Source organism: Tamandua tetradactyla, chromosome 12, assembly GCF_023851605.1.
Source record: "Tamandua tetradactyla isolate mTamTet1 chromosome 12, mTamTet1.pri, whole genome shotgun sequence".
Classification (NCBI taxonomy): Eukaryota; Metazoa; Chordata; class Mammalia; order Pilosa; family Myrmecophagidae; genus Tamandua; species Tamandua tetradactyla.
Genome location: NC_135338.1, coordinates 57,208,388 through 57,236,011, shown reverse-complemented (window position 1 = coordinate 57,236,011; position 27,624 = coordinate 57,208,388). Strand labels below are relative to the sequence as shown.

Sequence of the window (27,624 nt, the reverse complement as noted above, 5' to 3'; positions counted from 1 at the left end):
CACCCTGGGACTCCACCCTCTGGAGCCTCAGCAAGCTGTTGCTGAAAGGGTTGGCAAGAGACTTGCAAAAACAGCTTATCGGCTATGGTTGCCTCTGTTTTGCTTTTTCTAATTGTTTCCCTCCAAAGAGCAGCTTTTATTCACCGGGCAGCAGAGCCATGTCTTCGGGACCACATCACACGCAGCGAGTCTCAGACTCTATTCCAGAGAAGTCTCTCATGTGGAAATGGCACCACGATGGCATTTATTGAACACTTGTTACATGCCAAGCACTTTCCAAGGACCCCGTGGTTACTCTTTGCTTTAATCCTTCCTTAAACCCCAGGAGGGAGAGGGGATGTGCTCAGTTTTGCATGAGTTTGGAGGGTGGGGGAATGGGTCCTCAAGCCCCGGGGTGAACCAGGCTCTGTGTTCTGTTTCAGCCCCCCTGAGCCCCCACAAACTGGTGAACTCAGGGCCGGGGTGCTGGTTCTGCCCCATATGACAGCAGCTCCGAGGACTAGGTCAGGGACAGGCACCAAGACTGAGGGAGAGAGCATCATGTGGCCAGAAGAGGGGTCCAAGCCATGGAGGCAGTGGGTTCCACAGCCTTCTCTCCAGCCTTCTACCAGGTGTGCTGCGGGGGCTTCAAGAATGCCACTCTCAGGAACCCCTGGCAATGTTTCTGGAAGGTAGGAAACCTTTTACAGACTGAGGACCAGGGACTCAGTGGTTTGCCCAGGGTGACTCAGTTGGGCTCAGATGCAAACCTGGATTTGTGCAGCTCTGTTTTCAGAGATAAATACACATATGGTCAACTCCCACTATTTGCAGTAGTTCTGTTCTATAAAGTTGCCACAAATACTGAATTAGTCAACAGTGAATCACTGCTCCCACGTGAAATACAGGATTAGGGTGTTACAAGCTTCTGGTAGCAACATTTTCACTTTTACAAACACCTTATTTAACATATGTTGTTGATTCATTTAACACTGAACTCACAGCCAGCAGCACTTGAGTCATGTTTAAAACATGTGTTTTCTCCTTAAGGCACATCCCAGCTTTCTTGCATTTTGGAATGCACATCAGCATTCTGCCTGGGGCCACATCACTCCAAAACCCACAAAAATGTGAAAAATTGGCACTAAACATACCATGCAAAGGACACCTGTTTATAGTATGAAGGCTGAAATAAGGTCAAGTGCCACCTTGTTTGATTTCAGCTGGGGACGTGTGCGTCCAATTCTTCACTGTTCCGCATAAGCCAATGAATGACAGCAAAAGTACTGCAAGTTTTGATTTGGGGGTTACAAATAAATTTTGGCAAGTAGGCACATTTGCACATCCGAAATGCACAGACAATGAGGGTCGACTGTATGTTGCTGGAACACAATCTTCTGTGGGGCGCTGGTGTTTCTGCATACTTCCTGACCTAAGGCATCATCAGCATCTGCCCCGGGTCACCTGTTCAGGGGTGTTTTGTACAACAGACAGCCTCGAAGTCAGAGAAAGTGTCTCCTTCTGAGGCAGAAGGCACATTTGTTTCCTGACCAGATAGTCTGAAGACAGTATCTTTCTGGAGCAAAGTTTGGGCAGGCTTCCTAGCAGCTCCCTTTAAAAGAGGGGTATCCTAAGCTTAGGTTCCTAAGCTGTGACACAAACCCACTCTGTGCAGAGTACACATGGGCTGCACAGAGTACACACCCCCCAGGACTTGGGGGGACAGGGGAACCAATACAAACATGAAGCTAATGCTACCAGCTCTGCTGGGAGGGCTGAAATCCTGTGACTCTCATCCAGAAGTCTCAGGTCTGCTGTCAGCATTTATAACATTGTGGCATGCTCACCTGCAAGCAGGTAAAATCTCAAGTCTTTCACAGTTCTTCACCTCTCTGTGCTAAGGTTCAAATAAAAATCAGTTGTGAAAATTTTGTAGGGGGCCCTGGATAAGCAGCATTACTCAGGAAAAGAGAGAGCTCTTCAGTTTGAATCAAAGGTATAGCATTACAAAAGGCAAGATTTAGCTTTCACCAGCCACATTAATGGGAAGTATCAGGGCTAGATCCAAGCAGGTGATAGAGCCTTCTAGAGCGCCATTTCTTTTTCAAAGAACATGGTTTTTTAGGAACACTGACAGACCACTGATCTGGACTCAGAAGCTGGCATGGTGAAGGTTCCAGAGAGAACATTCATTTGGGAAAATAGTTGAAAGGGTCATATTTAGTCCAAAAAAAAAAAAAAAGGGATGCTGGAGAGAAAGGGCATGGGTGACTGTTCAAACATGATAATAATTACTGGAATCTGTGCAGTCCTGTGCAGTTGGTACTTTTATACCTATCTTCTCACTGATTTTCCTCCCTACTGGGTGAGCTGGGTATTACTGTTCCATTTAACAAAGAAACTGAGGCTCCAAGAAGTTGGGCAACTCACTCCAAGTCATGAATGGCAGAGTCTCAGGTGTTCTCGGCTGCCCCATGCCACCACGGGACAGGCCACCATGTGGATGTAAGATCAGGCTTGCTTCCTGGGGCTCCAGAGCCCAGTCAAGGACCAGTGGCAGTTAAAAGGAGGAAGATTTTGGTTCAAAAGAGGAAGCTGTAAGTGAATAATTCCCAATGACTGAACACCATGCTCCCCAAATTTAAGTCTCACAATCCTGAGTCTTACTCCAACTTGTCATAACTACCCTCATCCCCCTGCACCACCGAAAATGAAGAGGCTGTAAGTGATTTCCTCACCGTGCAGGGGAACCCAAAACTACCCAATCCCAGGGAAGTCGCTGCTATCGAGACAATGGATCACCGGTCACTGACACATAGAGAGGGCGAGTGACCCTTCATAAGGACAGCTGCAGAGGGACTGTGGCACATAATGGTTTTCAGCTCTGGGTAGGGAACTTGGCCAGGGACCCAGAGCAAGGGGAACTCACCAGCAGGAACTCACCCAGGTCTCCTGATGCATTGTGTTAACTATGCTCCTTTTACAAGTGCTTGGATGGTCCAGGTCTTGGAATAGAGAGAGGAACATGACCCAGCTCCAGGCCCTGAGGGGCTGCTGGATAGACAGGGGAGGCAGAGAGAGAGATGCTACGGTGGGGGGTGAGGGCAAATGTCTACAGTGTGTCCTCTTCCCACTCTAGCAGTGACCACTGCCCCATAACAGGAGGCTTCAGGGAGGTGGATGGCCAGTGGGGAGTCTGGAAGGAGCAAATGGTGGCTGGGCAAATCCACTTCCCTGCAACTGAGATTTATTTCCTGGAGCTGAGGCTCTGCTCTCCTAACGGAAACCTCCACTGCCTTCAGGGCATCAATCCTGAGTTCAGTGCTGGGGCTCTGTGCATGGACTAACGAGGTGAAGCCAGGACCACAGAAAGATTCCCAGCTCCATGCAGTGCAGCTGGGCCAGCAGGGAAGTCCACTTCCTGGGGCCAGGTGGCCCCTGCTGTCTTCCCAATGATGAATTCAATCCACCTCCTGCAGGCGGTCTCCAAGGCACAGAGGTGAGCAGACAGCAGGGCCTGGTGGGGATGCACCACCCATCTTCCTCCACCCTCCTCCCAGAAGCCTGAGACATCAGGTACAGACTGCAAAGGTTGGTGGGCGACTTTGCATTCCACTCCCTCAGGCAGGTGCCTGCCAGGAAAATCCTGAGGATGGAGAAAGCAGGGAGGTGTCTAGTCTGGAAACGGTTTCAACCAGCCCCATCCATTTTCTTTTTCTAATTGTATTGAGGCATCATATATAACATGAAACTTGCTATTTTTAACCCTTTTTAAGCAGCACCAATGTCGTTTACATGGTTGTGCCACCATCACCACCACCCACTACCGAAACTGTTCCATCACCCCGAACAGAAACTAGACACCCATTAAACAATCACTCCCCAATCCTCCTTCCCTCAGACCCTAGTAAACGTTACTCTACTTTCTGTATCTACAAATTTGTTTATTCTCGGTATTTCATATTAGTGGAATCATGTCATGTGCATCCTTCTGTGTCTGGCTTATTCCACTGAACACAATATCTTCAAAGTTCATCAGTGTTACTACATGTACCAGAACATTCTTCATTCTGGGGGCTGAATATTCCATAGCATGGACATGCCAGGCCTTGTTCACCAGTCATCCGCTGATGGACACTTGGGTTGCTCCCACCTTTTGGCAATTGTGAATAATGCCGCTGTGAGCAGTGGCGTGCAGCCATCTGTTTTCAGTCCCTGCTTTCAAATCCATCACTATCTGTTTCTAAAGAACAAGAGTATTTGTGAAACCCACAGTGAACTGCACTAACCTCGGGAGCAGCGTATCAGTCGTCCCTGAGGGAGATGAAGGATCCCTCTGAACCCCAGCTGGACCCGAGAAGGATGACTACTCTGTCCCGGCTTTTCTGGGACTGGCCAGGACTTCTCATTGCAAATCCTAGTCTTAGGAAATCCCTCAACCAGGGTGGCTGCTTGCTTTTCATTTGTGTCACCATTTTCGTAGTGAAGTCTTGAGGTAAAGAGAATCAGCCAGGCCTCCATTCAAATACAAGTGCATTAGCTACCTTCTACGAGACCCTGGGCAATTGTTTGACCACTCCGGGTTTCATTCTCCTCATCCGTAAACTAGGAACAATCATCGATTCACAACATGGACTGTTAAGAGGATGCAACAAAATGATGCAATGGCAAGTGCGCGGTCCGGGCCTGGATGGCAGCTGAAAGCCTGAGGTAGACAGGGGAGGGTGCCCGGGTCAGGGAATCTGAAGGACTGATGCAGGACAGGGGTGGGGGCTTGTGCCTTCAGTAACCCCTGGCCTTGGGGAAAGCTGTGATGCCTCCAAGCAGGAACTGCTAAAGCACGAGTGCTTCACCTTCGCTTTTTTTTTCCTTCATGCCTTTGATTTCCTGCTCGCCTTGATTCAGTTATTAAAATTAACCAGGTCTGGCACTGGGCTGGCAACCTCAGACATGACAAAAGCTCCTATGGGGATCTGGACAGAGCAACAAGGGCAGAGAAGAGAAAGGAGTGATCACTGCTGGAGCAGCGAGTCTCACTCCTGCAATGCCCTCCCCCAGGTTCTTTTGGCCTCTTGTGGGCTACGCCTCTGCCTCTGGCACCAGCCTGTCTGAGCTTTTTTCCACTCACTCCAGCTGCCATCCACTCTACCCCTATATAACCCCTATAGACTCCAGGGAAGAGAATGCAGGAGAGCAAAGGGTTAAGTTAGAGAGGTTTACAACACAGACTACATTTGTTTGGTACTTGCATTCCCCACCCACGCCCCAAACCACTCTGCAATCTGCCAGTACCCTGTGCAGTACTCAGCACTGGCATCTGGTCTATGAGCTCAGACCTACCTTCGAACCCCAGCTGAGCCCCTTCTGACCTGGTTGACTTGGGTAAGGCCCTAAGGTATCTAAGCCTCTGTGTCTGCACCTCTAAAATAGGCATGCAACTGCCTCACAGGTGGCTGTGCAGCCAGAGCCTGTCCCTGAGTAGGCACTCAAGATTCAAGCATGCCATCGGTCCCTCTCTCCTTCCCACCTGGGAGCAAGGCTCCTGCCTCACCTGTCTGCATGCCTAAGAACATTGTTCTTCACCTGGTGCCTGCTCACCTGATGCTGGTGAGGATGATGACGCTCATAAAGGCTGGTAACAGTTTTTTATTTTAACTCCCAAACACCCCCTACATGGCCTGTCTGCATGGCCAACCTTGGGTGACTGATCTAACAACTGGGGCACATGGTGGGCCCCAGGTGGAATGCCCCCTGGGAGGGAAGAAGAACTGGCAGGAAGTCAGGGTCAGAGGGAGGCAAGGGATGCAGGCAGCACCACTTGGGCTTTGTGAGGAGAGAGGCAGGGTGAGGAGCACAGGGGGCCTGGAAGACAGTATCAGTCACCTTCTTCAAGTCTCTCTCCAAGCCACTGGGAGCCAAGTCTTAATGCATTTCTAATCAGCTCCCAGAGCTTTGCACTGTGGAGATGGATGCAGGACCCTCGGGTTAGAGGGGTTGAACAGGGTCTCAGCTATCGACTGAGCAACAAGCTGACACCCTGAGCCTGTGGCTGAGAGCACCCCCCATGCTCCCACCCCACTCATTAGGCTCCAGCTTCTCACTGCCAACATGCAGGCTTGACACCAGGGTTACAGACCGACAGTGAACCCCTCAATGGTGCATAGGACATTCTGAAGAAACTCAAGAGGAGAAAGCAGGCCAGAAAGGAATTAGATCAGTTCATGCATAGTTTGGCTTCTGATTCTAGTATCAGAAGCTCACCCACAAGGTAACTATATTATTCCCATTTCTGGTCTGCAGGAGAGAGAGAGAACTGTCGGACCAAGGTCCCAGAGCTGGGAGGAGAGGAGAGGGTCCAGATCCAGGTTTGAGTGGAAGGAAAGGAAGAGGGTGGAAGAATAGTTGTTAAAAGCGTAAGATTAAGCAAATTCTGCTTCCAGCTAAGATGGAGTAACTGAGACTGGATTTGCCCTCCCACCCAAAACAATTTTTAAAACTGGACAAAACATACAAAAATGGTTTTGAGGACACTGGACACCAGGCAATGAAGGAAAGTGACCATTGAGCGATGGAAAGCAAGGAAGATGAGCCCTACACTTGCCCCAGCTTACTGACTGGAGAGAGTTTCCAGGCTGAGGAGAATGGAAAACCCAGCCAGAGCCCAGCGGACAACCTGAGTTGAAACGATGAGCTGAAAGTTCAGGGAGACCCAGGCAGCTGGAGTTCACAGAGTGGAGTATAGAGAGGAGAGGGCTGTGGGGTCTGGAAGAGCAGTGGGGAATAATTACTGGTTCTGGGTGTGCCTAGCAAATGTTATAAGAAAGATCCAAGAAGGTCAAACCATTTCCAAGGAATGTAATTTCATCCCAGAATAAAACTCAAGAATAGGAATACAAAAATATCCAGGACTCAACAAGGTAAAATTCATGTCTGGCATCCAATAAAAAGTTATCAAGCATGCAAAGCAGCAGGAAAATATGATCCATAATGAGAAAAATCTATCAAAACTGACCCCAAACTGACATGAATATAGAATTAGTAGACCAGGACATTAAAACTGTTGTTATAACTGCATTCCATATGCTCGTAAACCTGGAGGAAACACTGAAGCAGAGATATGAAAGATGTTTTAAAAAAGATCCAAATCAAACTTCTAAAAATAAAACTACAATTCTGAGATAAAAACATATTGGAAGGGATTGACAATAGATTAGCTACCAAATAATGAAAGACTGGTGAACCTGATGATATAACAATAAAAACTGTCTGAAATGCGACACAAAGAAAAAAACTGAAAAAAACTACTGAACAGAGCATTAGTGAGCTGTGAGACAACTTCAGGCTTAATGTAATGTTATCTGGAATCCCCAAAGGTGAGGAGAAAGAAAAATATGTATGGAAATAATGACAGAACATTTTCCAAATATGATGTAAGCTATAAATCCACAGACCCCAGAAGACCCCCAAACCGCAAGTGTAATGAACATGAAGAAAACTACACTCAGACACATCATAATAAAACTGCTCAAAATCAGTGATAAAGAGGAAAACCTTAAAACCTGTGAGAACAAAAAAGATACCTTAAATTCTGAGGAACAAAGATAAAGATGAGAACAGATTTCTCATCAGAAACCATGAAAACAAGAAGATGATTAGAGAAAATCTTTAAAATTCTGAAAGGGGGAAAAAAACTGTCAACAGAGAATTCTATGCCCAATAAAAATATCTTTTTTTTCAGACATAAAAAATGTGGGAGAATTCATTACCAGCACTTGCACACTATAAGAAATGTTAGGGCAGTGCAATGGTGACTCAGTGGCAGAATTCTTGCCTGCCATGCCGGAGACCCAGGTTTGCTCCCCAGTGCCTGCCCATGTAAAAATAAATAAATAAATAAATAAAAATTAAAGTCTTTCAGACATAAGGGAAATGATACCATATAGAAATATAAATCTACATAAAGGAAGGAAGAACGCCAGAAAAAATAACCACGTGGGAAAATGTATGAATTTTTCTTACTATTTAAGTCACTTCAAAGGATAATTGACTTTTAACAAAAATAATGACAATATAGTATGAGGTCTGTAATCAGTGTAGTAGTAATGTGTAACAAAAAGCACAAAAACTGAGAGGGAAGGAATAGAAGTATACCGCTGTAAGGTTCTTATAGTATATGTGAAATGGAATAATGTCACTTGCATATAAACTGTAATTAAGTTAAAGATATACCTTATAAAGCCCAAATTAACCTCTAAAATATCAAAATAGAATTATAGCTAATAAACCAACAAAGAAGATAAAATGGAACTTTTATAACTATAAAAGTTGCTTAATCCAAAATAAGTCAGAAAAAAAAGGGAAAAAGGAACAATGTACAAATGGAAAAAGTAGAAAACAAACAGTAAGATAGATTTAATAATAATTGCATTAAATGTAAATGGTATAATCACCCTGATTGAAAGCAAAGATTGTCAGACTGGATTTTTTAAAATAGACTGAAGTGGTCAGAGATCTGGGTTTGAACCCCAGCTATGTAAGCCTGTGTGATTCTGCCATTGTAAGCCTCAGTTTCCACATCTGTTAAAAGAATAAGAGTCTATTCCATGGGCTGTTGTAAGAAATTAGTGAGATTTTGTGTATAAATTGTTTGACACAAGGCCTGCCTGGTACCTTGTAAGCATCTGATAAATGGCAGGTATGATAGGCAGACACAGGGATAATCTCAGGGGATAGGGTGGGGACATAGATGGAGACAGATCTCCATCACCTTAGGACAGAAGGAATTGAGTCTAAGCCCCCAAAGCAGGCCTGAGAATACAGCAAGTACGCCAAAGACATATGAACATTTAACTGGAGATTTGTAATTCACCTTTAGATGCCCCCATTCCTTTAGCTGTGCGAGATCTGATTTTTTTTTTCAAACCAAATGGAATGTCTGGACTCTTAAAACACTATCTAGAAATTTGATTTACAGAATGCACTATGGATTTTTTTCTCCTTCTTTAACTGCCGTTACACTCCTGCAAAAATGCAGCCCTACATCCACTCCCTAGGCAGGTCTAATTAGAATGATAAAATATTTAAATCTTTAAAATGGGAATTCGAAGTACAATGTGACAGGTTCTTTGGTTAAAAACATGAGCTCACAGATAATCTGTATTTTAATGATAATTCTTGCTTTAAGAAAAAGGAGCAATTCACTGGCTTGGAAAACATTCTCTGAGCAGACTGTCAGACTCCCTAGAATTCTACTTTTCTGCACAGTGGTATGTTCCTCTGGGGAAGAAAACATTCTACCAGTTTCTTGTAGAATGGCCCTTAAGTGCAACAAAGATCATTTCAAGAAATAGCAGAACTGCTTCTACAATACTGCCAGATGTCTTTGTGCTAAGTCCCCCAAGAAAAAATGATTAAAATGCAAATTAACTGTGAGCCTCTTGGGGAAGCTGGTAGGGGATATATCAGCAACTCAGCTATGATGAGACTCATGCATGTCGTATTCCAGAAAGAAACATCCAGGGTTAACACTGTGATCCAGGTGTGCCTGTGCCCTCCTGCCCAGGTTCTAAGAGCTGGGCTGAGAGGGGAGGCAGTGGAAGGACTGGCTCCCGAAACACAGCCTCTTCTAGAGAGACCGCTCAAACCTCTCAGCAGGCACTGACTTCTATCGCCACTCCCTACCTGTGTCTCCTCACCCCAGCTCACGCATCACAGCCCTTTACCCTTCCACAGGTGATTATATTGTTCTATCGTATATTATATATTAGGTTGAAATACATGAAGCTGTCAGCACGTAAATCAAAAACAGTCAAATTGCGGCAATTTCATATGGTTTGGCCTAGGAAAGCTATGGCCTACCTCTGTAGTAATAATTTACTTTCTTCATGGGCTTGACAGTTGACAAGTTTTGTCAAGCTCTGCAGACACCTGTCTTGATTCTTTTTCCAGTTCAGGGATTTTACTCTGGCAGCCCCGGGATGAAACCAGCCTACAGAACTGTTGTGTTTTGTCCATGTGGTAACAAGTCCCAAAGTTGGCCTCCGTTGGTTCTTTCCCTCCCTCCTGTATGTGTGTGCTACTCCACATATTGAAAGGTGGAATCTGGATTCCCTCCCAAGTCTGGCCCGGACTTAGTGACTTTGTTGACCAAGAACACGAAGAGTTAGTGGCACGCTGGTATATGAGAGGCTAGGTCACAAGAAGCCCACAGCTCCACCTGGAGCTTTGTAATACTTGTCCTGGGGGATGTCAGCTGTGATGCAAGAAGTGCTGCAGCCCAAAGACCACCATGCTGGCAGGAAGCTCAAAGCTGCCTGGAGAAACTGTTAGAGGATAAAGCACCAAATGGAGAGAGCAGCCAGATAGCATGGAAGTGCCAAACATGTGAGTGAAGAAACCATCCTAGATGTCAAAACTCCAGTCCCAGCTGCCCTCACCAATACCACCAAGAGAAGAGACAAACTGACCAGTCGAGCCCTTCACTAATTCTAGTCCCACAAAATCACAAGGAAAAAAAAATTGAAGGGCAGGCCATGGTGGCTCAGCAGGCAGAGTTCTCGCCAGCCATGCCAGAGACCCAGGTTCAATCCCAGTGCCTGCCCATGCAAAAAAAAAAAGCTACTTTAAGCCACTAAGTAAATGAAATAATAAGCAATATGTAACTGAAATAGCCCATATCCTAGTTGTAGATTGCTTAAAAACTTGTAATTAGTTGTCAATATTTAAAATTCCAAAGACTTCATGTGAACATCAGACATACCAGTTTTCTTGAAAAACCAAAAGACCCAGCAGCCCTAGCCCTGCATGTCTGCATGGCACCAGCAGTGTGCTGCCCACACCCCCACCACCAGGTGAAGCACCTGCCTGGCCTGGGCTCCCTGGCCTCCTCTCCCATGCCCTAACCGCCTGCCCCCTTTGCCCTGGCCAAATGGCTACCTGGAACCCCTACCCCCAACAGGAGATCTTCATGCAAGCCTCCTTGTATTTCCTCCTGCTGTTCCCTGCATCTGGACACCCTCACTCCTTCCTTATCTGCATAACAACTCCACAGCCTTCTAACTCAGCTCAAGTCTCATCTACAGAAGCCTTTCCTGACCTCTGGAGCTAGACTCTTAAGTGTCTCTTCTGGACTTCTTCGGCACCTGTGTTTATTCACCTCCATCCTTTCAAGTACCACAAAGCAAGGGCCTGTGCATCCCACGTATGGACAAAGCACCCCACTTAGGGAAACATCTGTTGAATGAATAAATGAACAGTTTCACAAGAAAGGCTTTTTTGTTCCCATTTCATAGATGATGAAACTGAGGATTAGAGAAGTGACCTGTCATTGCCTCTCTAAGAAAAAAGCCGAGATCCTTATTCTTTACGGGGTTCAGACCCCTTTTAGAGCTAGTTAAACAATGTACATAAACACAACATTTTGCATACATCAGAGAATGGATAGATTCCCTGAAACTAACCCATAGAGAATCCCTGGGGCCCCTCCCCTAGCACTTGGACTATTCTGCCAGGAAAGCCGGGCCTGCAGTCAGTAAACCTAGCTCTGCTCCTGGTTCTGCTGCTTGCTGGATGAGTCCCCTGGTTCTCTGTTTCCTCCCTGTCTATGGGGGGTGGGGGGAGGGGGAGGGGAGCGAATAACAAAGGCAGTTACTCAAATTCTCGGTTTTCCACCTGTCAGGGAAGAAGATCTTGAGGGAAGAAGAACCTCAATTTTGGGTGAGTCCTGAGATTATATGCTTCTAGCTGCAGTGCTTGGTGCATTTGGTGACTCCCAGTATCCATATGATTTTTTATGATCTAAGAGTAACCAGAGAGCCAAAGATCTGTTTCATCCGGGGGAGGGGAGGTCAGCCCTACAGGTGGGTGTAAGCACTGTGTCTGAACCTTAGCTACCCACTGGAACCAACTAGGACACTGAAAGAAAGTACTGATGCCGGGGTGCCCCCACCCCCACCTCAAACAACATCAACCCCAAAGAGTTTCTGGGGTGGGACCTGGGCAGAACTCTCTAAAGCCCCCAAATGATTCCAATGGCAGCATGATTTGAGAACTACTGGATTTAGACTACTCACTACAGGGACAGTGCACGACAAAGGAAGGTCTTAGGCCACAAGGCACACTTGCTCAACTTGATAGTTACAACATAAGAACTTGGAACTCAGGAGCTGGGTCGAGTGGTGGTAGAGTGTTTCCAGCAACAGGGGAGCGGAGGCTGACAGCCCACAAGCACCGCCAGGGCTCAGAAACGAGGTGAGCTGACAAGTGGAGTGTCAATCTTCAGAATCCCGTAGCTTCTCCTAAGCCCTTACACTCAGCCAGATGTACCCACACTGGGGAGGGCACATTCTGTATAAGAGTATTTGCCAGATAACTGCACATCCAAGAAGTTTAGCTTTTGAGAGAGAAATCTCTGGAATACAGTTTATATGATTCTGCACCTTCTTAAGCCTCAAATGGGAATCCTATTTAACAGCATGGTGAAGGGGAAGAAGTTGGGGCTTTGGAGTCACACAGATCTGGTTTCATTCATTTAGTCAATTAACAAGCAAAACACTCATTCCTGATCCCATCCATTTCTCTAGCTTCTATTTTTTACTGGAGCTAGGATTTTCCAAGGGAACTGATTCGATTATATGTCACTCCCCTCCTCAATAACCTGCAATGGCTCCCTGCCTAGATACTAAATGCAGTGTCTCTTCCCAATGGTCAGCACTTTCCATAATACCACCCTGGCCTCCCCCTCCCTATCCTACTGTGACTCTACCTACCAGTACTCTGAGGACTGTGGGAATCTCTTCTGGACTTTCCACCTTCACATCTCTCTGGCTAGAATGCCCATATTCCCGGGCCCACCAGGAGAGATCTGCCTGTAATTCCTTTTTTTTTTTAAATTTATTTATTAATTAAAAAAATTTAACAAATGAACTAAAATATCAACATATATAATCAGTAATTCACAATATCATCACTTAGTTGCATATTCATCATTTCTTAGAACATTTGCATCAATTCAGAAAAAGAAATAAAAAGACACCAGAAAAAGAAATAAAACGAAAACAGAAAAAAAAAGATTATACATATCATACCCCTTACCCCTCGCTTTCATTAGCATTTCATACTAAATTTATTTTAACATTTGTTACCCTACTATTTATTTTTATTCCATATGTTCTACTCGTCTGTTGACAAGGTAGATAAAAGGAGCATCAGACACAAGGTTTTCACAATCACACAGTCACATTGTGAAAGCTATATCATTATCCAACCATCCTCAAGAAATATGGCTACTGGAACACAGCTCTATATTTTCAGGGAGTTCACTCCAGCCTCTCCATTACATCTTGAATAACAATGTGATATGTACTTATTGTGTAAGAATTACCTCCAGGATAACCTCTCAACTCTGTTTGGAATCTCTCAGCCATTGCCACTTTGTCTCATTTCACTCTTCCCCCCTTTGGTCAAGAAGGTCCTCTCAATCCCTTGATGCTGAGTCTCAGCTCATTCTAGGGTTTTTCTCAATCCCTTGATGCTGAGTCCCAGCTAATTCTTGGATCTCTGTCCCACGTTGCCAGGAAGGTCCACACCCCCGGGAGTCACATCCCAGGCAGACAGGGGGAGGGTGGTGAGACTGCCCGTTGTGTTGGCTGGAGAGAGAGGCCACACCTGAGCAACAAAAGAAGCTCTCTTGGGGGTGACTCTTAGGCCTAAATTTTAAGTAGACTTGACCTATCCTTTGTGGATAGGTCATATGAACGGACCCCAAGACTGGAGGCTCAGCCTATAGCTTTGGTTGTCCACACTGCTTGTGGGAATATCAAGAATTCAACTTGGGGAAGTTGAATTTCTCCCCGTTCTCACCATTCCCCGCAGGGGACTTTGCAAATACTTTTCCACTCACTGATTGAATCACTCTGGGATTCATCGGGTGCCTGTAATTCTAATCCACCTAAAAACCTCATTCTCAAAGTCCCAATGATAAAAGATGTTCGGGGGAGAGGGGTTGGGCAGGTGACACCTTGCTGTCTTTTCCTGTTACTGCCTGTTCTTTCATTAATTAATGCACACACATTTTGATAAAGTCACATCCAGTGATCCAACAGATACTTGATGTGTGGGTACCACCTGCCAAGCATCTTCCTATGCCCAGCACTTGATTCATTCCCCTATCTGGCTCATCATTTCATTAATAAACTATAAGCAACCAGAGAGAAAAATCAACAGCCCATTCAAATCTGACCTCCAGCATCCCCATTCCAGTGCCTGACACCGAGCCTGGCACATGGCAGGTACTCACCAACTACTGAACAACATTTCTCAGTGGAACTGCCCACTGAGGGGTGGAGTAAGCAATGACTCTATTACATGCACTTTCTGGTTGCCACAGAGTACTTACTCCGGCCAGGAAAAGCTAAGTGCTGGAGATAGAGAAGTAAAAGTTCCTGTCCTGGAGGCAATGAGAGGACTGGGTCAACACCAGGAGCAATCATAATAGTCCAACACGGTGGGGACTATGAGAGAGGCACATGCAAGACAGCTGTAAATACATCAACCCTGTTCCTTATATCATGTCTTTCCAAGGGTAAAGCAATAGGGTGGGAAAGTCTGTGACTGCAAATATGCAGGTCCATCTTTGAAATCCAGTTCTCCTCCTAAAAGTATGTATAACTTTCTTTTCTCTGTTATCATTTTATTTCTTTTTCTGTTATCTTTTTATTTCTTTTTCTAAATCGATGCAAATGTTCTAAGAAATGATGAATATGCAACTAAGTGATGATATTGTGAATTACTGATTATGTATGTTGTTTTATTTTGTTTCTTTATTTTTTAATTAATAAACTTAAAAAAAAACTTCAAAAAAAAAAAAGAAATCCAGTTCTCCTCCTAATTAATGGTGTGTTATTAGACAAGTTATTTCATCTTGCCAAAGTTCAGCATCCTGATCTGTAAAGTGGCGATAACAGTGCCTGCGTCACAGATTTGTAAAGATTTAATGTAATAAAGTGTACCGAGTGCCTGTGACAAACCTTCCTCTCTTTCCACATTTGTAAGGCATTTCATCTTTTTGGTCCTTGTAGTTAGCATAGTACTGAGCAGTCAATGCCAAACATCTGAATGCCGAACATCTGTTGATGGGAAAAACTGACTACATGAAACTTGAATTGTAAAGAAAAAGGAAATAAATAAATAAATAAGAACTCTGTCTCTAGGCTAGCTCTGCCAAAAGCACCAAAAAGCCGTACGTTTATTTGTCAAGTCGCCATAGCAACTTCTGACACTCTAGCCATCCTCGGGGTTAGCAGTGATCAATTTATTTGTAACCAAGGCAACACCAGTTCAGTGGGACCCAGAGGGGAAAGCAGAGGCAGGCATTGTGTGAGCTCCTCTCCCCTCTAGAAATCTGGCGAATACTCGGTTATTCTGTGGCTAAAAGCACTTCTGTTCTAAAACAATGTCCATAAGACCACATAAATGTTGTCTCAGAAATAAGCACGGGTTTAGGAACCAGAGATGCAAAATCAGGTTTTAAAAAAAGCCTGGGTTGCTTGGTGGAGCAATTGACATTCTGGAAGAGCTGTTAAGAGACTGCCTGAGAGAGGGGAGCTGGGTTTCCAAGAACCAGCAAGGAGGTTCTGCATCTTTTCATGCCTGCCTTTGGGACTTGCTGTATGCCTACAGTTTACATTTTGCCATTACTTTTTTTTTAATGCATACAGTATTCTTTTATTTAGAATTATCTGACAACTTTGCCATCAAACAGAGATGTAACCTTTTAATTTACTCAACCATTCTGTGCTTCAATTTCCTCATCTAAAAAATTGGACTCACAAAAAATTGGACTCAAAAGAGAGCCTTTCTCACATTGTAATATACATGTAAGCAATATAATATAATATATATTATATATAATATAATATATATTATATTATATATAATATAAATATATTATATTATATATATAATATAATATATAAACAATCTTTAGTAAGATTGATTAAAATATTACAAATTTAATTATGCCAACAATATTTGCATACTTCAAATATTCGCCAAGCTGGCATTTTATGGATTAAAAACTACTAATATATCTTAGGTAAGAAATGGGATTGTGAAACACTTTTTAATGGTATCTTTCTGATAGAGTATATATATATATATATTAAATGTCTCATGATTACCTCTAAAAATCAATAAAGTGCTTTACATCTGAATCATAGCATTACTTGGCAAGAAATGTATTTCAAACAAATATCTTAAATCACATCCAAGAAAACATACAGATTCCAATATAATTCAGTCTTAGCTGAGAGCTCAGGACAGTCTTTATCAACCAATAGGAACTAATTCAACATTTCAGCAACTGGAAACTGTGTTTCTGGGCATTTTTTCATAATATTCACTCCACATGGAATATTATTTCACTTTTAGATATGAATGAAATGCTCTTTAACCCTTCCTTCAAGGTCACCTGTAGAATATACCTCTATATCCAGCAAGCTGGGGAAACCATTCACATGTTTGCTTTTTAAAAAATGCAAAATAGGCCATCATCTGAAAACAGCTGTCTCTCCTGCAGAATAAGAATCATCACATAAGAAAACACAATGGATCAGACACAATGGATCTCATGCAGTTTGCCTGCATGCAGCAGAACACTTATTGTTGGGTATTTTTCTTGAAAAGAAGAATAAGACAGCAAATGAAAAAATAAAGTTAAAAAAAGTCATTTTGTGAAAAAAAAAATCAAGCTAGTTTGGAGATAATTAAATGCTAAGACATATTCCTGCTAGTCACCACATCAGTTTTAAAGTGACAAAGTATTAGAGAGATGGGGTGTTAATTGTAAAGGCTGAAGGCTTATCACCTAACAATCCTAGTCTGTACCTACCATAAATGGCACATTTACCCTTCTTCCTCGCTTCACTTCACTTTTCCATACTGTAGTAAGAAAGTACCTATGGGGCATTGAAAAACTGGGGTCAATATTAGTAGATATAAGCAGTATGAAGAGTATGCTACCAGATGTAATTCACTGGGAGAAGTGACACAGGGCAGGAAAGACTTGGAAAGAAGAATGTACAGCTAATGTGCCATACAATTCTCAGATTTTTGTCATGAACTCCATGCTGTTGAACACAAATAATGATCTTTCAAGGATATTATTCTATTAGCCTGACAAAAATGAAAATGAATATTAAACTTTATTTTCACCTGAAGAAACGCTAACTTTGTTATATTTGATTTTCCTAAAGTCAAACTTTAAACACAGGCTTCCACCATTGGTGAAGTTTTGGGAAAGGGAAAGTGTCCTTCAAATTCTATTCCCTGACAAACAACACAGAAGCTAGTGGGGCCAGGAGACAGACACCCTAGCTCTCTTCTCCCGATATCACATACGTGCTATTTGAACTTGGTACACTGGGACTTACTCTCGCAGACTAAATGCAGCCGTCCCCTGGAGCCTGCATGTGGTCCGCACTGGGTGGTCCTCTGAGTCCCAGACAGCTGGAGAACGTGGGTGTCTAACCTTAGTTCTGGCTCCAGAGAATCAGGTGCCTAAACATGAAGATATTCGCCCCCGTTCAAACCCAGAACTCAAAGGGATGTTCCCTGCCCTGGTAACCTGTTTTGTGTCCAGATATGAGTGATGGTCGCGCTGGGCACTGATGGCGAATCAGACTCAGCACAAAGCAACGAATAGAAAACCACCGGTCACAAAGCGGGTCTCGCCGCCTTCCTCGACCCCGCTGCGGAAGGGATAGAGCTGTGGTCCCACTCCCCCACTGGAAGGGGAGAAAGGCGAGGCTTCCAAGAGTGGGGGTGGGGGGTACCCGCCCCGCCCCAGTTCACCCGAGTGACAGATTATCAGACGCCTCACGGAGACCAAAGTGGGGAAGAAGGAGACTGCCCTCCCGCTCGCCAGGCTGCCTGGCTTCGCACGGGTCTGAGATGTCCAGGCCTTGGAGAGGTCCGGAGACAGGGAGTGGGGGTGGAGGGACGGCTGGTCGGGAATGGGAAGGGAGGGAGACTGGCGGGAATAGCTCCACTCACCGGCTCTCAGGACTCGCCCCCAGCCCCACCCGGGAGAACACTGCTGGTCGCCCCCGACGCTCGCACCGGGTGGCATCCGCAGGGGACGCCCAGCTGGGAACAAAGAACCAGGACTTAGAACCCGGGTGGGCGCCACCGCCCGGATCCGACTCCTCCGGGCGCGGCCTGTCCAGGCAAGGAAGGGCGGCTGTAGCCCGGGACTTCCCCAAACTTGGTGACCTGGAGCGCGCGGGGGAGGCGCCCCGTTACCTGCGCGGCCATAAAGGACAGATCCATGACGTCGCTGCTGTCGCGGCTACTGCCGCCGCCCGTGTTCGAATCCTCGCTGCTGCTGGGCTGCTGCTGTTGCTGTTGCGGGTGCAGCCGCCTGCACAGCTGGCCCGGAGCGGGCGGAGCAACGAGCAGGCGCCCCTGGGATCCCTCGGCGGCGGCGCCAACCTTACCAGCCCCCGCGTGGTGGCGCGTCCAGGGCCGGCGCGGAGTCCTCGGCTGGCTCTAAGCTGTGGCTCCAAACAGCTACAGGCAGCTGAGAGGGAGCGCGGGGGCGGGGCATGTCTCCTGGGACTGGGCGTCCCTCCACGTGACCACCCCAGCCCCACCCCAGGGGCGGGGCCTCGGGGAACATGCAAGCTCTCTGCGTGGACCGAGTGGCGTGATTGCAGCCGCCCGGGGCTAGCGGCTTTCCCCAGGTCGCCCAGCTGGTGGGTACATGAACAAACCAGCCTGAGACAGAGCCAGTGCCGGGCCCGTGCGATTGAGCCTAGCTCAATGGGGGGTGGGTGGGGGTGGGCACTGCTTTCCTGGGGCTGAGGACCAGAATTAGGGTCTCTTATGCTCCGGGGTTAGAAACTGGACAGGATGGGAGTTCAGCTGCCACATACTGGTTGCTCAGAACAAAGAACCGGAACAAAGAACCTTGCCCAAAGATGGCTTAGGCAAGTTGATTGCCTGGATTTCCTCATTTATAAAGTGAGCATAGCGGAATCTGGGAGTTGAATGTGGTATGTGGTAGTCTCTCCTTAAATGTAAGCTCTAACACGGCTACTAACATAACAGGGGCTAGGTGCCATCTAGAATTGCACTGCTACGATCTCCTTAACTCGAGTATCCAAAACGGTGTAGGGGGCATAATTAAAATGAGGACACAGCACAAAGCCATGTGTGTGCGTGAGTGTGCGTGTGTGTGTACATGCATCCCAGACTTGGTGATCCGTCTACAGAAGAGCACGTGAGAGCTCCGTCTTCACTGGCAGGGAATGGGATCTCAGTGAAGTTGTAGCCCAGAGAGAAGGTGGAGTTAGTTCAAGGTCACACAGCAAGGGCTGCGAGATTGAATCGGTCCCTTGTTGACCCTTTGCAGGTTTTCAAGAAGTGTTATCAAGGTTCCCTCCATCTTCTCTTCTTCCTCCTTCATTTCCTTTCCCTCTCCTCTCCATTCTTTTCCTTCTTGCCGTCCCTCTTTCTTTTTCTTCTCTTTCCACCTCTTCCTTTCTTATCTTGCTTGCCTCCTCCCTTCCTTCACTGGTCTCTAAGCATTCCAGTCCCCTGGACCCCTCCCTGCCCCAGCCAGCTTTGTACCACTCCCAGTCATCAACCCTTCCATCACCCCCAGCTTAGCTCACATGGCTGCCCACTCAATCCATGAAAAAAGCTGCTTCCTGACAGCAGGCTCCCTTGATCTAATTTCTCCTTTGCAGGATGCTTGATGAGCCTACCTAGAGCATGTTCCCATCTCACCATTCCCCTGCAAATACCACAGTCTTGATTACTGTACTAAATTAAAAGTCTTGAAGTCAAGTTGACTGATTCCTCCTTATTTATTCTGCTTTTCTTCAAAATTATTTTAGCTATTTGTTCTAGTTTGCTAGCTGCCAGAATGTGATATACTAGAAACGGAATGCTTTAAAAAAGGGGAATTTAATAGGTTGCTAGTTTATTGTTCTAAGGCTGAGAAAATGTCCCAATTAAAACAAGTCTATAGAAATGTCCAATTTAAGGCATCCAGGGAAAGATACCTTGGTTCAAGAAGGCTGACGACGTTCAATGTTTCTCTCTCAGCTGGAAGCGCACATGGCGAACATGGCAGCATCTGCTGGCTTTCTTGTGGCTCTACCAAAAAAAGGCTCTTGCGAAAATGTTTCCTCTTTTAAAAGATTCCAGCAAGCAACTCCGCCTTCAGTGGGTGGAGACACACCTCCATGGAAATCATCTAGTCAAAAGTTACCACCCACAACTGGGTGGGTCACATCTTCAAGGAAACAATCAAAATGCACCCACCCAGCAATATTGAATGAGGATCAAAGGGCATGGCTTTTCTGGGGTCTACCACAGATTCAGACCAGCACAATCTTTATTTCATTTTTGTTTTTGAAAAATATATTTGCTTAGTAAAGAATTCTATATTGGCAGTTTTTTCTTACAGTACTTTAAAGAGGTTACTTCATTGTCTTCTGGTTTACATCATATCTGACAAGAAATCTGATGTCATTCTTATCTTTTTTCATCTGAATTGTGTCTTTTTTTCTTTTCTGGCTGCTTAAAAAAATTGTCTTTTTTTTATTCTGAAAAATAACATATATGCAAAAAAGCAATAAATTTCAAAGCTCACTGCAGCAATTAGTTATAGAACAGATCTCATTTCAGAGTTTGGTATGAGTTCCAGTTCCAGTTAGGTTTTTCCTTTTAGCTGCTCCCAGACACTGCGCCTAAAAGCAATATCAATATACTGATTCAGCAGTTTTACTCATTTGTTAAATCCTATCTTCGCTGTTATAATCCAACCTTCTCCTTTGAGCTTTCTCCCATTCTTTAAGGGTATTTGGGCTATGCCATTCTAAATTTTTCATGTTGGAAAGGGATGTTGATAATATGGGATAGAGGGATAGAACTAGTTGATGTTCTGGGAAAGGCTGGTCCCTCTGGTTTTCAAGACTTATCTGGCCTAGGGACCCATCTAGAGGTTGTAGGTTCCTAGAAAGTAATCGTAGTGTAGAATCTCCGATAAAACAATAGATGTTCTTTAGAGTTGGCAGGAAGAATTTTGGTTGGGGTTTGGCAAACCCATGATAAATAGCAATATCTAGCTGAAGCTTGAGTAAAAGTAGCCTCCAAAATAGCTTCTCAGCTCTACTTGAACTATCTCAGTCACTGATACCTTATTTGTTACAATTTTTTTTTCCTCTTTTGGTCAAGATGGCATTGTCGATCCCACAGTGCCAAGACCAGGCTCATCCCTGGGAGTCATATCCCATGTTGCCAAGGAGACTTCTACCCTGGATGTTATGATCCACATAGTGGGGAGGGTAATGATTTTACTTGCAGCATTGGACTTAGAGAGAGGAACCATCTGAGCAACAAAAGAGGTCCTCTGTAAGTAACTCTTAGGCATAGCCATAGATAGGCTTAGCATCTCTGCTTCGTAAATAAGCTTCACAGGAGCAAGCCTCAAGAACTGGAGTTTGACTGATTGACTTGGGAGTCAATATTTGAGACAGTATCAGGGGTTTCCCTGATGGCAAAGTTTAATAGTTCCATATTTTTTTCTCCTGTTCCTCAAGAGACTTTTCCAATACTTTTAATTATCTGCTCCACATACTGTAGGATGTACCGGGGCATTACGTTAAACTACACAGAATTATAAGCTCTCATTCCCATGCTGGGCTTCATGTGTTTGTTAAATGAGCTATCCAGACAGGTTGAGTTAGATTATGTGCTACAGAAAATTTAAGTTTTAGACTAAATAAACCTCTCTTCCTTTGGTCTCATAGAGTAGATGAAGTTCTAAGATACAGACAATGTCCTCCTTACCCCTATATTCTGACTTTTCTTAGTCCCAACATGATCCGTTTCATTCTTATCTCTAATTGAAGCCTGATCTTTTTTTCAATTTCTGTAACAGTTGTCACATGTGGCGATGCTGACCTTCAGACCTGGAGAACTCCTACTCTGACTCTTAGGTGTCACACAGTAGCCAAGATTCCAGGAAAATACCAGGTTATACATAGCACAGCCTCTCAAAATCTAGAAATAACAATCACAGCTCTGGACTAAATGTGACTACTATAAGAGCTTACAATCTAGGCTTCAATTTACTTATAAGTATTTTCTACAAGAAACCGTACAATATTTGCTCTTTTGTTTCTGGCTTATTTTTGCATCACTTCATATCCCACAGGTTCATTCACATCTTTGCATGCCTCAAGACTTTGTTCCTTTCTATAGTAGCACGATATTCAGTCATGTATGTGCCACAGTTCACTATTCTACCTCTCAGTCAGTGTGCCCTTCAGTTACCTCCATTGAGCATCATGTATAATATCCAAAGTTAACAATCCATGCTTCACATTATCCTCACATTGGTATAATCATTAACACTCTCAATTATAGACAATTTTCACTGCCCCCAAGAGAAAAATAAATAAATGAATAAACACCCTCACCAAATGGAAAATCCAAACCTCTCCTTAACTCTTGTCCTTCCCTCCACCAATTATTTACCCCAGGTATTGCTATGGTACTGTTGATGTCTTCCTGTGAAGCTTAGCCCAAAGCATGAAATGGTAGATTCCCCCCATACCCTGACATTAGAAACTCTTTGTCTAGGATTCATACCTTTGAAATAGTTCATGTAAGAACTTATTTATATTTATGGTGTTAATTGGTGGGATACATGGCTCTATACAACCCCTTTCAATCATGATCACCTTCAAAATTACAATATTACTTTTAGACCCACTAATCAACTGCCTTCACTTCTATCCATTCTCTTACATTTAAGTTCAACCTCATTAGGTAGCTGTTTACCCATCTCTAACTTCTGTGTATCTCTATGTCTCCTATATTCTGTATTGTAAGCCTCTGAGTTTACTTTATCAAGGTCATAAAAACAAAATCATACAGTATCTATCCTTTTGAGTGTGGCTTATTTCACTCAACATTATGTCTTCAAGATTAATCCATGCTGTCATAATGCTTCAAGATGTCATTTCGTCTTACTGCTGCATAATATTCCATTGTATGTATATACTACATTTTGTTTATCCACTTGTTTGTTGATGGGCACCTGGATTGTTACCATCTTTTGGCAATTATGACTAATGCTGCTATGAACATTAGTGTGCAAATGTCTGTTTGTGTCACTACTTTTGGCTCTTTTGGGGATATATTCCGAGCAGTGGTATTGCCAGGTCATAGGGCAACTCAATATTTAGTTTTGTAAGGAACTGTCAACTGCCTTCCATAACAGCTGTGCCATTATACATTCCCACCAGCAGTGCATAAGTGTCCCAATTTCTCCACATTCTTTCCAACATTTTTATTTTCCTGTTTGTTTAATACCAGCCATTCTATAGGCGTGAGGTGGTATCTCATTGTAGTCTTGATTTGCATTTCCCTTATAGCTAATGAAAAAGAGCATCTCTTCATGTGCTTTTTAGCCATCTGTATTTGTTAATATTTGGAAAAATGTCAATTCATATCTTTAACCCACTTTACAATTGGGTAGTTTGGTTTTTTTTTTGTTGAGTTATATGATTTCTTTAGGTATACAGGATATCACACCTTTATTCAATATGTGATTTCCAAATATATTCTCCCATTGAGCTTGCTTCCTCTTCACCTTTTTGATAAAGTATTTAGAGGCACAAAAGCATTTGATTTTGAGGAGTTCCCATTTGCCTATTTTTTCTTTCATTGCATATGCTTTGGGTGTAAAGTTTAGGAAGGTATCTCCTAACTTCTTAAAGATGTTTCCCTATATTTTCATCTAGGAGTTATGGTGCTGACTCTTATATTTAGGACTTTGATCCACTTTGAGTTAATGTTTGTATAGGGTGTAAGGTAAGCATCCTTTTCCATTATTTTAGCTATTGATATCTAGGTCCCCCCTTCCCATTTACTGAAAAGGCTATTTTGTCCCAGTTCAGGATTTGGGAACCCTGTTGAAGATCAATTGACCATAGATTTGATGGTCTTTTTCTGTGCTCTTGATTCAATTCCATTGGCCAATACTCCTGTTTTTGTGCCAGTACCATGCTGTTTTGACCACTATGGTTTTATAATAAACTTTAAAATCAGAAACTGTCAATCCTCCCACTTGATTCTTCTTTTTAAGGTTGTTTTTGGCTATTTGAGGTCTCTTGCCCTTCCAGATATATTTGATAGTTATCTTTTCCAAGTCTTCAGAGTAAGTTGTTGGAATTTTGACTGGTATTGTGCTGAACCTGTAAATCAATTTGGGTAAGACATCCTAACTACATTCAACCTTCCTATCCATGAGCAAGGAATGTCTTTCCACCTATTTGGATCTTCTTTGATTTCTTTTAACAATGTTGTGTAGTTTTCTGTGTACAAGTTCCTTGCATCCCTAGTTAAGTTTATTCCAAGGCACTTGATTTTTTAAGGTGCTATTTTGATGGACTTTTTTCCTTAATTGTCTCCTCGGTTAGGTCATTGCTTGTATATAGAAACATTACTGATTTTTGCTCATCAATCATCTGTCTTGCCGCTTTGATGAATTTGTTTGTTAGTTCAAGAAGTTTTGTTGTAGATTTCTCAGGATTTTCCTAGTATCATGTCATCTGCAAATAACGAAAGTTTTACTTCTTCCTTTTTGATTAGAATGCCTTTTATTTCTTTTTCCTACCTGATTGCTCTAGCTAGAACTTCTAATACAATGTTAAATGACAGTGGTGACAGAGGACATCCTTTTCCCATTCCTAATCTTTGGAAGAGTACTTTTAGTCTCTCACCATTAACATTGATGCTGGCTATGGTTTTTTCATATATGCTCTTTATTATATTGAAGAAGTTACCTTTGATTCCTACCTTTTGAAGTGTTTTCATGAGAAAAAAAGTTATTGGATTTTTCAAATGCTTTTTCAGCATTGTTCTAGTTTGCAAGCTGCTGGAATGCAATATACCAGGAACAGAATGGCTTTCAAAAAGGGGAATTTATTAAGTTGCAAATTTACAGTTCTAAGGCCATAAAAATGTCCAGATTAAGGCAAGACTATGAAAATGTCCAAATTAAAGCACCAACAAAAGGTTACCTTCACTTAAAAAAGGCTGATGAGGTTCTGATTTTTTCTCTCAGTTGAAGGGCACATTGTGACATCTGTTAGCTTTCTCTCCTGGCTTCCTGCTTCATGAAGTTCTCCCAGGAGACCTTCTTCATCTCCAAAGGTGTTTGGCTGCATGGGCTCTAAAGCTTCTTCCAAAATGTTTCCCTCTTAAAGGGCTCCAGTAAACAACCCCACTTTGAATGGGTGGAGACACATCTCCATGGAAACTATCTAATCAAAAGTTACCACCTACAATTTTGTGTGTCACATCTCCATGGATATTCAAAAAGCTCCCACCCAGCAATATTGAATGGGGATTAAAGGATTTTTCTTTTCAAAAAATTGAGGAAAAAGGAATACTATCTGTCATGGTCAGGTTCATTCATGTTTCAACTTGGCCAGGTGGTTGTGCTCGGTTGTCTGTTCGGGCAGGTGCTGGCCTGTCTGTTGCTATGAGGACATTTCATGGACTTAAATCATGATCACATTGGCTGCATCCACAGCTGATTGCATTTGTAATCAGCTAAGGGGAGTGTTTCTTGCAATAAGTGATGCTTAATCTAATCACTGGAAGACCTTCAAGGAGGATTCAGAAGAGACAATCACTCTTCTTGTTTCAGCCAGCCAGCCTCTCCTGAGAGTTTCTTAAGGACCTTTGCTGGAGTTGTCAGCTCATGGCCTACCCTACAGATCTTGGACTCTTACATTCCCACAGTTACGTGAGACACTTTTATAGGTTTTGTATTTATAGTTATCTTCTGCTGATTCTGTTTCTCTAGAGAACCCTAGGTACCACAGCTTGGTACCAGGAGTGGTTCTTAAGAAACAGAATCTTGAAAATGGGTTTGTATGATTGGTTTCCTCTGACTAGACTCAAAGGCATGTTTCCCATATTCAGAATGACACTGCCAATCCATGGGACAAGCTGGCAAAAGAGATAGTTAAAATATCACCATTCAGTTCTGCTAATTGTTCACTTATATAAAGCCAGGCTCTGGGTTATAATGTTTTTGACACCTTTATGGAGTTTTGTGGAATTAAGAGGCATAGAGATGTTGACTGGTTGCTGTTAGATACATTGATGAGGGAAAGGGAAGCTGAAGGCTTCAAATGAGAAGCTTTGAATGACAGATGTAAACATTTCTATAAGTGCCCTGAAGGAAAATCTTATTTCGTGTAGCTGCAGACTTGAGGTCTCTGAAAATCAGACTCAGAGTCTTATTATTAGAGTAGCAACTTTACACCATCAACTGAAATCTCAACCTTGCGTGATGTCTGCCGTTAAAGTGAAGGCATTGATTGGAAAGAAATGGGACCCTGAAAAATGAGATGGCGACATATGGATTGATAATGATGGCTGTGGAGATGGTGAAACCCTAGATTGTGCTAAATCTTTTCTAGATAACCTTGCAATAGTCTACCCTGAAAACATAGCCACCCTACCTCCAGCCTGCCCTGAGGAGGTGGTCACCCAACCTCCACCTGAAGGGATTAACCCTTCAGTACCTGTGAAACATGTAATTACCCCTCATGGGGAAGCAGCCCTTGCTCCTCTGCCTGGAGTGATTAATCCTGTTTCACCAGATGAAACTGCAAATGAATGCCCTGAAGCAATTGGCTTGCAAGATAATTCTAATTTGTTTCATTACCCACCCCCACCACCTGTCATTTCTTCTAGTCTGTCATAAACTAGACTAAAGTCCCAACAGGCCCCAAGAGATGAGGTACAAATTGTCATCCATGGCGAGGTGTGCTATACTCCAAAAGAACTGCATGAATTTTCCAGCAAGTATGGGCAGAAGCAGTATTTGAATCCAGGCCTGGCTGAGTCCCCAGTCCACATGGCTTCTACTCTCTGGTTTGGTTCCTGCCTGAAAGAGACTTATATTTTAGTCAGATTGATGCAAAAATGCAAATCATTGTAAAGGGAGGAAGAATTCATTCATTCATCTATCCATTCTTTAACTCCACAGTATTTCATTCATTCACTGAGAACATATTTCCTGAGCACCCTCCAGGTACTGTTCACTGTGTGCCAGGGCGGGGTGGCAAAAGCTGTGCAGTTTCGACAGCAATAGTCAGGAGCTGTAGTGTGGTCACCCGCTTCCCATCCTGGAGGTTAAAGTATTGGGTGTGCGTCCCGGCTCTGCCACTTTCCAGCTGGATGGCCTCTGGCACACACGCAGTGTCTCCAAGCCAGAGCTTCTTTACCTTAAAACTGGAAGATCAAATGACATGATGGTCAAAGTGCCTATACGGTACCTGGCCTGGTAGGGGCATGCCATGGAAGGAGAGAAGGAAGGTTGGCTCAAGTCCATGGAACAAAGAGGAAGTATCAGTTTTATACAGGGATTGCACACTTGCTTATGCTTTGTTCAAGTTGTAAAGCGTGTTCTGCTAGAACAAGCACATGAGATGATTATAGAGTAAGAGGAAGCCAGCACTTAGCAGACGCCTGGCTCAAAGGGAGCTCTCTGGGAATGTTTCATGAATGATGGACTAATGAGCCAGTAAGCATTTATGGTTGAATAAG

At 43.8% G+C, this 27,624-nt stretch overlaps 1 protein-coding gene across 1 annotated transcript in view; it reads right to left on the bottom strand.

The window, feature by feature from the left end:
* Positions 1-18,563, bottom strand: part of C12H14orf132 (chromosome 12 C14orf132 homolog) — a 51,473-nt gene extending 32,910 nt beyond the window's left edge. Inside the window, exon 1 of the mRNA XM_077123470.1 lies at positions 18,280-18,563. Within this exon, the coding sequence (XP_076979585.1) occupies positions 18,280-18,306 (27 nt within the window). The 5' untranslated portion in view covers positions 18,307-18,563. The remainder of the gene's footprint in view (positions 1-18,279) is intronic.
* Between the last annotated feature and the right edge of the window lie 9,061 nt (positions 18,564-27,624).